Source organism: Rhinoraja longicauda, chromosome 9 (assembly GCF_053455715.1).
Source record: "Rhinoraja longicauda isolate Sanriku21f chromosome 9, sRhiLon1.1, whole genome shotgun sequence".
In the NCBI taxonomy this organism is placed as follows: domain Eukaryota; kingdom Metazoa; phylum Chordata; class Chondrichthyes; order Rajiformes; family Arhynchobatidae; genus Rhinoraja; species Rhinoraja longicauda.
In genome coordinates this window covers 63,219,320-63,234,178 of record NC_135961.1, presented here as the reverse complement: position 1 = coordinate 63,234,178, position 14,859 = coordinate 63,219,320, and the positions used below count along the sequence as shown (strand labels likewise).

Below are 14,859 nucleotides of genomic sequence, written 5' to 3'. Positions count from 1 at the left end.
CGGTGCACGTGAGAATAAATCAATACCAAACACGGCACGGTGGCGCAGCGGTAGAGTTGCTGTCTCACAACGCCAGACACCCGGGTTCGATCCCGACCGCGGGTGCTGTCTGTACGGAGTTTGTACGTTCTCCCCCCGTGACCTGCGTGGGTTTTCTCCGGGATCTCCGGTTTCCTCCCACACTCCAAAGACGCGCAGGTTTGAAGGTTGAATTGGCTTCGGTAAAAATTGTAAATTGTCCCTAGTGTGTGTGTGTGTGTGTGTGTATGATAGCGCTAGTGTACGGGGTGATCGCTGGTCACGGCGCGGACCAGATGGGTCGAAGGGCCTGCCTCCGCGCTGTATCTCTAAACTAAACTAAACTAAACAAGACTGGGGACTGGGACTCAGGTGAATGCTCCAAGAATTAGTACAGATTGATTGCTTCAAATGCCTCCTGCCTTGTGAGGAAATAGAAGATAAAGTGAGAACAAGATCCCTGGCTTGTGATCCAATACACAGCGTGAATGACATGAAAGGTCTCAGTTTGTATAATTAATTAAAATTGCATCTGTTTTCTCACCAGCTTTGCTTAAACAGATATAATGCATCGGGGCTTGCCAAAAAAATTAGAATTAAGCTTCTATTGAAGGGATGCAGCATGGAAACATGGAGTCTACACCGACCATCGATTACCATCGGTCACACGACACAGAAGCACAGGAACTGCAGATGCTGATTTACACAAAAGGGCACAAAGTGCTGGAGTAACTCAGCGGGTCAGGCAGCGACTCAGGAAGACATGGAGAGGCGACGTTTCGGGTCGGGACCCTGTTCCTTTCGTCGGGACAATGTCGCGACGGATGCAAGATTTTCACTGTGCAGTGCGTGCATGACACTAAGGTATCACAAAATGCTGGAGTAACTCAGCAGGTCAGGCAGCATCTAGGAGAGAGGGAATGGGTGACGTTTCGGGTCGAGACCCTTCTTCAGACCGTTGAGTACATGACAATAAAGAACCATTGAGATATATTTGGCAGGAGGTGAGAATAGACACGTCCACCCTCTGAATCTGCTCGTGGGAAATGTGTTTTAATTAAGAGACTACAAGGCCTTCTTGGTTTGGGAACAGCTCCATCCGAGACCGCAAGAAATTGCAGCGAATTGTGGCGCAGCCCAGACTAACCTCCCTTTCATTGACTCCATCTACACCTCACGCTGCCTCGGCAAGGCCAGCAGCATAATCAAGGACCAGTCGCACCCCGGCCACTCCCTCTTCTCCCCTCTCCCATCGGGCAAAGGGTACAGAGGTGTGAAAACGCACAGCTCCAGATTCAGGGACAGTTTCTTCCCGGCTGTTATCAGGCAACTGAATCATCCTACCACAACCAGAGAGCAGTGCTAAACTGCTATCTACCTCTTTGGTGACCCTTGGACTATCCTTGATTGGACTTTGCTGGCTTTACCTTGCACTAAACGTTATTCCCTTAACACTGTAAATGGCTCGATTCTAATCTTGTATTGTCTTTCCGCTGACTGGTTAGCACGCAACCAAAGTTTTTCACGGTACCTCTGTACACGTGACAATAAAACTGAACTGCACTGAAAGTGAATCGAACTTCTGTAACGTTGACACGGATATAATCATGTTTAAAGAATTTTTATTTCTCTATTAGAACTGAATGCACATAAAATTACAAGTGGAAGAAACATCGTGCCAGAAAAATTGCATAGAATTCATACAAAATTTGAATATGCATTTCAGAACAAATTATCATCGTCAAAGACAATATTATTTACATCCTTTTAATGCGCAAATTTTCCCTTTAATCCATTAGTTATTTTTACATTCAACCTTAAATCAAAACCATTGTAATAATTATGGAACACAAACCATCCATTGAATACGATAAATGGGTCAAAGAGGGGTCCGTCTGTTCTCCCCACGATTGCCACACATTTCCTCGTCTGCCCCCTTTCTGGTGTACAAGGTGAAGTTGGTGAAACGATTACAATGTTCAATCCAAAAATGACCCGCATTTAATGCTGGAGACAAACTGTCGGGCTTGAAGTTGTCACGTGAAATACATGTACACAATCGAGTTCAAGACAGAACGGCCATCAATACAGATTTCCACAATACTTTTGAGAATATTCTATTTAGACAGATACACAACAAGGCAAAAACACTTTCACACCATTTAGACTCCTTCTTAAATTTGTTAAAAGTTCAACAAACTAATTCAAGTAACGTTAAACAACAAAACAGAGTGCGCGGTTATGAATTTTTGTATCGTATACGCCATATGTATAAGGTGCACATATGTAGGTACAAACACACACACACACACACACACACACACACACACACACACACACACACACACACACACACACACACACACACAGAGACTCACATACAATCTTCTGTTTAAAAGTTGAAAAAAACCATGGGGTTGGTACCGACGAAACAAAACTATGAATTTCTATTTTTGCAATCTTCTGCCACACTGCCAAAACCAATAAAAAGTTTTAAAAAAAACATGGCACCATTGTGAATTGAGCGTTTAATGGCGAGACCCAGTGTGACTGGGGTTTTCATTAAAATAGCGAGTCAAGTCGTATAAAAATAAAGAGATGTTTAAATGCTTTACTAAAACATCACATTACACCAATACTGCAAATAATGGTAAAGAGGGTTTTCACTTAACACTCAGCGGAAATACCGGAGCCTTTAGATTTATTCAATATATGGTTTGAACAACTGGTGTGAGTTGTAATTTTCACACAATAAACTATTCTCTTTAATCATAATTTGTGTTTCCAGCTCATTCAAACGCTGCCGTGCTTTTTATCAGTTTAGTTCAGAGATACAGCGCAGAAACAGGCCCTTCGGCCTGAAACGGAGTCCGCGCCGACCAGCAATCCCCGCTACCATTAACGCCACCTGGGGCCAATTTGTGCTTTTATACCGAGCTAAATAAACCTACAATTGTCTTTGGAGCGGGGGTGGAAACCGAAGATCTCGGAGAAAACTCGCGGGGAGAACGTACAAACTCCGTACAGGCAGCACCCGTGGTCGAGATGGAACCCGGGTCTCTGGCGCTGTGAGGCAGCAACTCTACCGCTGCGCCACCGTGCCGCCACCATTGATCTAAGTTGGTTTTTGGTTCTAGTGGCCATAGAATGAATAAAGACAAAGGACTCAGGTTGCACAGATTTGCTCAGGTGACGTAACACCATCAAGATGCTTGAATAGTTACCAGTGTTCGTTAATCATCAGTCATATCGCATTTTCAGTGTTTAGTTTTGAAATTAAAATTTCATTCGCAAAGTGCATACACACACAGAGTAGAACAATAACGTGCTCGCAGTCTTGTCTTTTCCCTTCAAGTTATTTACAACCACTTGTACAAATAAAAAACTCGGACGTGTGTAACAAGTTACAATGTTGTGCAGTCGGATGTCAGATCTCCCAGTTACGCCACTCACATTGATAACCAACAGTAAAACAGTGGTTTAGAAAACTGTGATATTAATGTAACTGTACTGCATACGCAGAAGGGCATCACACATTTTTTTTTTTAACCTGCAACGTTACCTCAAAATACATGACAGCACAAACCACACAATAATACTGCTCCTTAAAGACTATATTTATAAAGTATCCACAGTGAGAACCACATTATTTCCATCTGGGCATGCGTCCCTGAAACTGGTTTCCCTTTTATTTTTGTTAATACACTTCACATTAAAGCTATACAGAGTTTTAGCGTAAAGCATGACCAAAACTTCCATTATGTTAAGCAGCATTCTTAATTCAGCGGGAACTGGAGTCAAAGTACGCACTGGTACTGCGCCAGTGCTGTGGTCGGTGAACTGGGGCGCGCACACACCACACACACGCAGTGCGTGCATGGACCAGGGCTCGCCTGTTGCCTGCAGCCCAAAAGCAAAGGATCTCCCACCAGTGAAAACATGCAATGTTATGAAGAAGACCCGGCCGCCAAATTTACTCAGACGCTCCTCGACTTACGATGCTTCGACGTAACCATGGTGCAAAAGCGATAGATACACACTCAGTAGAAACCCTTACTTCGAATTTTGAACTGTGAATTGTGAATTTTGAATTGTGTATTTTGAATTGTGAATTGTGAATTTTGAATTGTGAATTTTGAATTATGAATTGTGAATTTTGAATTGTGAATTTTGAATTGTGAATTTTGAATTGTGTATTGTGAATTTTAAATCGTGTATTGTGAATTTTGAATTGTGAATTTTGAATTGTGTATTGTGAATTTTGAATTATGTATTGTGAATTTTAAATTTTGAATTGTGAATTTTGAAATGTGAATTTTGAATTGTGAATTGTGAATTGTGAATTTTGAATTGTGTATTGTGAATTTTGAATTGTGAATTTTGAATTTTGAAATGTGAATTTTGAAATGTGAATTTTCAATTATGAATTGTGAATTTTGAATTTTGATCTTTTCCCGGGCTAGCGATAGGCGTCTCCGACTTACGATACCTTCGGTTTACGATGGGCTTATCGGAACGAAACCCCATCGTATGTCGAGGAGCACCCGGTATCTTTTTTTTGTTGTTGTTGTTGCCGTTTAGCTACTTGTAAAACCTCGACTTCCTTCCCAATGGGGTTTTGTTTTTGAAAGATTTGACTGAAACGTGTAGCACTGTTTTCCACTGGCACTTGAACAAAACACACACGCACACAGGCGAGGTCCCGACTACTTGGTTTGTGAGTAGACCGGTCGCGGCACGTTCGTGCGACCGAGGGGGGGTTATCCGCCCGTCCGCATCCCGTGTGCAGGGGGGGATGCTCACACACACAAAGGTACGTAGCAGCGGGTTAACGGGGTTTTTAAAGCTGGGGGGGAGGGTGGGGGGGGGGGGGGGGCCCTGCTGACACCTACAGTGAAGTGTCAAACACTTTGTCCGACTTGCTGTCTTCCACTTCATCCTCGCTCTGCGACTTGTGGTTGGGCTTCCCCTCGTTTGGAGGTTGGGAGGGAGGTGGGGCAATGCGATCTCCATCCTCACTGAACTTGCCTCTCAACGTATCCTGGACAAACTCTTGGATTTCCTGGGGCAGCCTCTTAAATTTGTCTTGGTATTCCTGATCAAGGTCGCTTTGTAGCTGCGAAAAGAAAAGAAACAACGGGGGGAAAACCCTCGTGTAATAAATCCTCGCAAGCCAACGACAAAATAAAGAAGAAGAATCGCCACACCCATAAGGATTTTGTTCCCTTTTGTCCCACATTTGTACACTTGAAAACAGAGTCATAAAGCCATGGAAAACATAGAAACATAGAAAGGTAAGTGCAGGAGTAGGCCATTCGGCCCTTCGAACCAGCACTGCCATTCAATATGATCGTGGCTGATCATCCACAATCAGTTCCTCCTTTCTCCCCACATCCCTTGATTCCGGTAGCCCTAAGAGCTAAATCTAACTCTCTCTTGAAATGGAAATAGAGGTCACAGAATCACACAGCGTGGAAATTGTCATTGAAGATAGACACAAAAAGCTGGAGTCACTCAGCGGGACTCTCTGGAAAGAAGGAATGGGTGACGTTTCGGGTCGAGACCCTTCTTCAGCTCTAGAGTCATAGAATCATAACGCATGGAAATTATCATAGGGCCATGCAGAACAAGGAAGGACCTGGCTTGGGGGGACCGCTGTGAGTGGGGGTGGGGGGGGGGGAGAACAAAGGGGAATCTGGCCTGGGGGAACCGCCGAGAACTAAGGGGAACCACAAATGGAACCTGTTAAGAATGGCCTGGGTAAAATGGTACAATTCGTAACTTTGTCAACGCCCTTGATGTGGCGACGCTTTGCACACCTTGGGCATGCAAAACAAAGAGTCTCACGGTGTCCGGTCACATGTGATAATAGAGTGCCCTTCATACAGTCACGGAGACATACAACGTTACAACGTGGAAATTGGCTCATAGTCGAACAGCTTAGATGGGCATCTTGGCTGGCCTGGACAGGTTTGGCCCTCTGGTCCAATCCATCGATGCCAGCCAATATGCCCCATCTAAGCTAGTCACATTTGCATGCCTTTGGTCAATATCCCTTTAAACCCTTTCCTATCCATGCACCTGTTCAAATATATTTTAAATCACACAAAAGGGTGGTGGGTGTATGGAACGAGCTGCCAGAGGAGGTAGTTGAGGCTGGGACTACTATCCCAACATTTAAGAAACAGTTGGACAGGTACATGGATAGGACAGGTTTGGAGGGATATGGACCAAATGCTGGCAGGTGGGACTAGTGTAGCTGGGACATGTTGGCCGGTGTGGGCAATTTGGGCTGAAGGGCCTGTTTCCACACTATATCACTCTATGACTCTAAATGCTGTTATAATACCTGCCTCAACTACCTCCACTGGCAACTCGTTCCTAGGGTTGCCAACTTTCAGCCCGCTCCCCACGTGACCTCACCCAACCAGCGGCCATGTGCTCCCGTTCCACCAATGGAGGCCGCCCGGATCGGGAGGCGGGTTGCTACGCAACCTCCGTCAGGCGGCGCCCGGGCCTCCGGACCTACACTGTCCGGACCTACAGTATCCGGACCTACACTGTCCGGACCTACACTGTCCGGGCCTACAGAGTCCGGGCCTACAGTGTCCGGGCCTACAGTGTCCGGGCCTACAGTGTCTGGGTCTATATCATCCAGGCCTACAGCGCCCTCCCCGGGCCTAATACGGGACAAGGGCGGTCCCGTATGGGACAAACCAATTTAGCCCAAAATACGGGATGTCCCGGCTAATACGGGACAGTTGGCAACCCTACTCGTTCCATACACCCACCACCCTCTCAATGAAAATGTTCATCCTCAGGTTCCTGTTAAATTTGTCCCCTCTCACCTTAAACATATGTCCTGTGGTTCATAACTCCCCTGCCTTGGGTGAAAGACCCTGTCTATATTTCCCATGGTTTTATACCTCACCCTTGACCGCTTGTGCTCCAAGGAATAACACCCCTAGCCCTGCCCAACCCTTATAGCTCAGCCACTCGAGTCCTGGCAACGCCCTCATAAATAAAAGATGGCCACTAAAAGCTGGAGTAACTCAGCGGGTCAGGCAGCATCTCTGGAGAGAAGGAACTGGTGACGTTTTGGGTCGAGACCCTTCTCTCAGACGGAGATATAGATGGTGATGTAGAGAGATATCGAACAAATGAATGAAAGATATGCAATATAGAGTCATAGAATCATAGAGTGATACAGCATGGAAACAGGCCCTTCGGCCCAATTTGCCCACAAGATATCTTGCCCATAAGATATCCCAACATTTAAGAAGCAGATACACTTGGATAGGACAGGTTTGGAGGGATATGCCCACAAGATATCTTGAATGTTTTAACAAGACCATTGTGCCACTTCTATTGAGCCTGCTGATCCATAAGTTCATAAGTGATGGGAGCAGAATTAGGCCATTCGGCCCATCAGGTCTACTCTGCCATTCAATCGTGGCTGATCTATCTCTCCCTCCTAACCCCATTCTCCTGCCTTCTCCCCATAACCCCTGACACCCGTACTGACCAGGCTGTTCTACTGCTTGGCTCTGGGCCAGAGTGTGTGTGAGGCCACATATGAATCCTCTCAGACCTGCTTCGAGGATAACTTCCTGTTGATCTTTTCACACATCTTTACATTTTACTGAATCTCATCTGAAGCAACAAGTTGTTCAAAACCACACATTGCCTATTCATCATGGTGGAAACGGTGTGAAAACATGCATTGATTTTATTTTCATTATTGACATAAAGCTGATTGACTCCATCTACACCTCACGCTGCCTCGGCAAGGCCAGCAGCACAATCAAGGACCAGTCTCACCCCCGGCCACTCCCTCTTCTCCCCTCAACCTCCAGATTCAGGGACAGTTTCTTCCCAGCTGTTATCAGGCAACTGAACCATCCTACCACAACCAGAGAGCAGTGCTGAACTACTATCTACCTCATTGGTGACCCTCGGACTATCTTTGATCGGGCTTTACCTTGCACTAAACGTTATTCCCTTATCATGTGTCTATACACTGTGGACGGCTCGTTCATAATCGTGTATTGTCTTTCCGCTGACTGGGTAGCGCGCAACAAAAGCTTTTCACTGTACCTCGGTACACGTGACTATAAACTAGCGAAACTCTGAAACTGAAAATCTCTTGAAAGATACTTGCCGAAAATTAAAGTCCCCACATAAGGGGAGTGACTTGCAGACTCATGTGACTTTTATACTGGTTTTTATGGTAAATTTGATTATTTTTTAAAGCTGCATAGATAATAGCTGTATATATATATATAAGCAGAAATATGAAAGTATTCAATGCCAAATAATTAAAAGGGTAATTAAGTTGTTCTCATCAATCAATGTGATACGTAATTGCTTTGACTCCAAAGCATGTATTTATTCCCCAAGAAAAATTCAAGGCAGTTTCCATAAATAGCATTGCCATTATAAAGCAAGGTCATAAAATGTGGTCACATTTTCAGTGAAAGAGAGAGTAAGAGAGAGAGAGAGAGAGAGAGGGAGAGGGGTGGCAGTGAAAGTGAGAGGGAGAGAGAGGGGGAGAAAGAGAGAGGGAGAGGGGAGAAAGAGAGAGGGAGAGGGGAGAAAGAAAGAGGGAGAGAAAGAGAGAGGGAGAGGGGGAGGAGAGAAAGAGAGACGGAGGGGGGGAGAAAGAGAGAGCGAGAGGGGGAGAAAGAGAGGAAGAGGGGAGAAAGAGAGAGGGGGAGAAAGAGAGAGGGGAGAAAGGTGGAGAGAAAGAGAGAGGGAGGAGGAGAAAGAGAGAGGGGGGAAAGAGAGAGAGAGAGGGGGGAAGAGAGAGGGGAGAAAGGTAGAGAGAGAAAGAGAGAGGGAGAAGGGGAGAAAAAGAAAGGGAGAGAGAAAGAAAGAGGGGGAGGGGAAAAGGGAGAGGGGAGGAGAAAGGGAGAGGGGGAGAAAGAGAGGGAAGAAAGAGAGGGGAGAAAGAGATGGAGAGAAAGAGAGAGACGGAGAAAGGGAGGAAGAGGGAGGGAAGAAGATGGTGAGAAAGACTCAGAAAGAGAGACAAGCAAAGAGAAAGAGAGAGAGAAAGAGGGAGAGAGAGAGAGAGATGAATTTCCTTTTTCTCTTTACAACGTTAAACTATTGACACATCTATGCACAAAAGCTTTATTGTTGGCAAACTAACGATAGTGAGACAGTAACGCTGAATCCAAAATCACCCAGGTAATAAAAGAGGGAAATGTTGGTGTGCTCAGCAGGTTAGTTGAGTTTAGTTTAGAGATACAGCACGGAAACAGGCCCTTCGGCCCACCGAGTCCGCACCGACCAGCGATCCCCGCACACTAACACTGTCCTACACACACACACACACTAGGGACGGTTTACACTTATACCAAGCCAATTAACCTACAAACATGCGACGTCTTTTGAAGGTTGGAAAGCATTGCGGTTAATGCCTGCTTCGTCTCCCTTCAACATAATTCCAATCTCTTCACTGGCTTCTGGCAAAGGACTGAAGAGCTCAACCACTCCAGTAAACTTTGTCCTTTCTCTGTCTCGGAAGGAACTTTAGATGCTGGTTTACTCCGAAGACAGACACAAAATGCTGGAGTAACTCAGCGGGACAGGCAGCATCTATGGAGAGAAGGGGTCGAGACAGCTTCATCTGAAGAAGGGTCTCGACACGAAATGCCGCCCGCTCCTTCTCCCCAGAGATGCTGCCTGCCCCTGCTGAGTTACTCCAGCATTTTGTGTCTGTCTTTTATACTTTCTCCGCAGATATATTCCAATCTACTAAGTGAACCCTACATTTCAATTTCAAATCCCTAATATTTGCAGCACTTGGCTTTTTGTTGATCAGAAGTCAGGCACTGTTCGTGACAAAAGTTCATAAGTTACAGCAGTAGAGTTAGGCCATTCGGCCCATCGCATCTACTCCGCCATTCAATCATGGCTGATCTCTGCCTCCAAATCCCATTTTCCTGCCTTCTCCCCATAACCCTTGACGCCCGTTTGAATCGAGAATTTGTCTATCTCTGCCTTAAAAATATCCACTGACTTGGCCTCCACAGCCCTCTGTGGCAACGAGTTCCACACATTAACTACCCTCTGACTAAAGAAGTTCCTCCTCATCTCCTTCCTAAAAGAACGCCCTTTAATTCTGAGGCTATGACCTCTGGTCCTCGACTCTCCCACCAGTGGAAACATCCTCTCCACATCCAAAATGTTACAGGTGTGATGGTAGAGCCTTGCACACGTGCACATTCCACCACCAAGTGTAGGCAAACTGAGTTATTACACTTTCCCAGGGCACTAACCGACAAACATTAACAACACAGGCGTGTCAAGAAGAGACAAGAAACAGGAGAGTTTTATTGTCATATATGTCCCAAAACGGAACAATGAAATTCTTACTTGCAGCAGCACAAGCATGTAATTATAGTACTCTGTAAAACCAGTATTAAACAAAAATGACCAGTCTATATATATATATATACACACACGCACACACACATACACACACACACACACACACACACACACATATATATATATACACACACGCACACACGCACACACACATACACACACACACACACACACATATATATATATACACACACACACACACATATATATATATATCAAAATATATATATACACACACACATCCACATATATAAATATATATATACATATACACATATATATATCAAAATATATATCAATATATATATATATACACCCACACACACCCACACACACAGTCTATATATATATATATATATATATATATATATATATACTGTCTATTTTTGTTTAATATTGGCATACACACAGATATTTACATATATACACATATATGTACAAACTTGCATACACATCTAAATATATATATATATGTGTGTGTACATGCTGTATGTCTCGTGCATGCGTTTTGACAGATCTCAATACTCTTGTTCAGTGGGACATAGAGAGTCACAGAGTGATACAGCGTGGTAACATGCCCTTCGGCCCATCTTGCCCACACCGGCCATCGTCCCACCTGCACTAACCCCACTTGCCCACCTTTGGCCCATATCCATCCCTGTCAGGGGTTATGGGGAGAAGGGGGTTAGGAGGGAGAATGGGGTTAGGAGGGAGAGATAGATCAGCCCTGATTGAATGGTGGAGTAGACTTGATGGGCTGAATGGCCTAATTCTACTCCCATCACTTATGACCTCATGATAAATCAACTTGGAATTTGATTCTGCAGTGTATTGTTATCAATTGGACCTTTCCAATCAGTGTTCAGTTGTCTTTCCCTTTGCTTTCTTATAAGGTTTATCGCTCAAGTATATCATTTACTCGGTCTTTTCAGTAATGTCAATAGACAATAGACAATAGACAATAGCCAATAGGTGCAGGAGTAGGTCATTCGGCCCTTCGAGCCAGCACCGCCATTCAATGTGATCATGGCTGATCATTCACAATTAGTACCCCGTTCCTGCCTTCTCCCCATACCCCCTGACTCTTCTATCATTAAGAGCTCTATCTAGTTCTCTCTTGAAAGCACCCAGAGAATCGGCCTCCAATGCCTTCTGAGGCAGAGAATTCCGCAAATTTATAACTCTCTGAGTGAAAAAGTTTTTCCTCATCTCCGTTCTAAATGGCCTACCCCTTATTCTTAAACTGTGGACCCTGGTTCTGGACTCCCCCAACATTGGGAACATGTTTCCTGCCTCTAGCCTGTCCAATCCCTTAATAATCTTATATGTTTCAATCAGATCCCCTCTCATCCTTCTAAATTCCAGTGTATACAAGCCTAGTCGCTCCAGTCTTTCAACATACGACAGTCCCGCCTTTCCGGGAATTAACCTAGTAAACCTACGCTGCACGCCCCCAATAGCAAATCAATTAATGTCTCGTCTGGTTTAGGGATTCAGAATGGCAAGAGGCCCTTTGGCCCACCCAGTCCATGTTGACCATCGATCTCCCGTTCACTCTGGTTCTATGCTATCCCATTTTCCTACACACTCAGGGCAATTTTCCAGATTAACCTACAAACCTGCACGTCTTTGGGATGTGGGAGGAAACCGGAGCACCTGGGAGAAACCCACACAGTCACACGGTCATAAAGTCTTACAGCGTGGAAACAGGCCCTTCGGCCCAACTTGCCCACACCGACCAACATGTCCCAGCCACACTGCATTTGGCCCGTATCCCTCTAAACCCGTCCTCTTCGTGTGCCTGTCCAAATGTTCCTTAAACATTGCAATATTACCTGCCACAACTACCTCCTCCGGCAACCCGTTCCATACACCCACCACCCTTTGTGTAAAAAAGTTTGCCCCTCTGGTTCTTATTAAATCTTTCCCAGTCCCAGGGAGAAAGCTTGGTACACGTCACAATAAACTAAACTGAACTGAACTGAACGTACAAACTCCGTACAGACAGCACCCGTAGTCAGGATCGAACCCGGGTCTCTGGCGCTGCGAGGAAGCAACTCTGCCGCTGCGCCAGCGTGCCGCCCCAAAATCCCACTGTAAATAAATTGCCAGACTATGGATCACCTCCTTACGCTTTTTAAATAAGAATATTTTTTGTATTGCAATCAGCATCGGTGTAAAGTACAGCAAAAATAAATAATTGACTGTCATGTGAAGTGTCAAATCTTCAAAGATGTTGCTGTCAACGAGACTACAAATTCTCTTCCCTCGTGTATAACTGTAGATAAACAAGAAATATCCCTTCATAAGTTCTAGGAGCAGAAGTAGGCCATTCGGCCCATCAAGTCTACTCTGCCATTCAATCATGGTCGATCTATCTCTCCCTCCTAACCCCATTCTCCTGCCTTCTCCCCGTAACCCCTGACACCCGCACTAACAAGAATCTATCTATCTATCTATCTCTGCCTTAAAGATATTCATTGACTTGGCCTCTACAGCCGCTGGAGGCAATGAATTCCACGTGAATTAATTTAAGTCTACTCCGCCATTCAATCATGGCCGATCTATCTTTCCCCTTTCAATTCACATTCTGAGAAGGGAAGGCAGATCAGCCCTGAGTGAATGGCTTCCTATTTCATACTTTAAATCTCTTCATACTTATTTCCAAAGTCAAGACTGTTATGACTCTTGAACATCAATAAGACGTACAACGAGATCTGGGTGTCCTAGTGGATCAGTCGCTGAAAGGAAGCATGCAGGTACAGCAGGCAGTGAAGAAAGCCAATGGAATGTTGGCCTTCATAACAAGAGGAGTTGAGTATAGGAGCAAAGAGGTCCTTCTGCAGTTGTACAGGGCCCTAGTGAGACCGCACCTGGAGTACTGTGTGCAGTTTTGGTCTCCAAATTTGAGGAAGGATATTCTTGCTATTGAGGGCGTGCAGCGTAGGTTTACTAGGTTAATTCCCGGAATGGCGGGACTGTCATATGTTGAAAGACTGGAGCGACTAGGCTTGTATACACTGGAATTTAGAAGGATGAGAGGAGATCTTATCGAAACGTATAAGATTATTAAGGGGTTGGACACGTTAGAGGCAGGAAACATGTTCCCAATGTTGGGGGAGTCCAGAACAAGGGGCCACAGTTTAAGAATAAGGGGTAGGCCATTTAGAACTGAGATGAGGAAAAACTTTTTCAGTCAGAGAGTTGTGAATCTGTGGAATTCTCTGCCTCAGAAGGCAGTGGAGGCCAATTCTCTGAATGCATTCAAGAGAGAGCTAGATAGAGCTCTTAAGGATAGCGGAGTCAGGGGATATGGGAAGAAGGCAGGAACGGAGTACTGATTGAGAATAATCAGCCATGATCATATTGAATGGCGGTGCTGGCTCGAAGGGCCGAATGGCCTCCTCCCGCACCTATTGTCTATTGTCTATTGTCTTATCTCTTCGTGTTTGTCTTTCGTAACAATTGAAATTAAATTTACTGCTCGAGCATTTTTGTGACATTGCTTAACGTTTCCAAATAATTTTTGCTTATTTTATTTCAACTGTTACAAAAGACAAACGTGAAAATACTTTATTTATGTTGCCTGTGAACTCAGGGTTCATGAATACCAGATGAACGAGAGAGTTTACCGCAACGCTTAAAACGTATAACAAATTTCAATATACTCTGAACCTGAACATTTCCTGATCTCCCGCTTGCCAAACCCTTTCATTCTCCTTCCCATTCCCACACTGACCTTTCTGTCCTAGGTCTCCTCCATTGTCAGAGTGAGGTCTAAACGCAAATTGGAGGAACAGCATCTCATATTTCTCTTGGGCAGCTTACACCCCAGCGGTATGAATATTGATTTCTCTAACTTCAAGTAGCCCCGGCATTCATTTTCTCTCTCTCTCATTCTCACATTCTCTCTCTCTCATTCTCACATTCTCTCTCATTCTCACATTCTCTCTCATTCTCACATTCTCTCTCATTCTCACATTCTCTCTCATTCTCACATTCTCTCTCATTCTCACATTCTCTCTCATTCTCACATTCTCTCTCATTCTCACATTCTCTCTCATTCTCACATTCTCTCTCTCTCTCTCTCTCTCTCTCTCTCTCTCTCTCTCTCTCTCTCTCTCTCTCTCTCTCTCTCTCTCTCTCTCTCTCTCTCTCTCTCTCTCTCTCTCTCTCTCTCTCTCTCTCTCTCTCTCTCTCTCTCTCTCTCTCTCTCTCTCTCTCTCTCTCTCTCTCTCTCTCTCTCTCTCTCTCTCTCTCTCTCTCTCTCTCTCTCTCTCAGATAGACACAAAAAGCTGGAGTCACTCAGCGGGAACTAGGGGCATCTCTGGAGAGAAGGAATGGGTGACGTTTCGGGTCCAGACCCTTTTTCAGACATCCTACCAGAGATGCTGCCTGTCCCGCTGAGTTACTCCAGCTTTTTGTGTCTATCTTCAGTTTAA

General features: G+C 44.9%; 1 protein-coding gene across 1 annotated transcript in view; it reads right to left on the bottom strand.

Annotated features, from left to right (window-relative positions):
• Positions 1 to 1,651: 1,651 nt before the first annotated feature.
• Positions 1,652 to 14,859, bottom strand: part of plcb1 (phospholipase C beta 1) — a 641,072-nt gene continuing 627,864 nt past the window's right edge. The window contains exon 33 of the mRNA XM_078405993.1: positions 1,652 to 5,134. Coding sequence (XP_078262119.1) covers positions 4,907 to 5,134 — 228 coding nt within the window. The 3' untranslated portion in view covers positions 1,652 to 4,906. The remainder of the gene's footprint in view (positions 5,135 to 14,859) is intronic.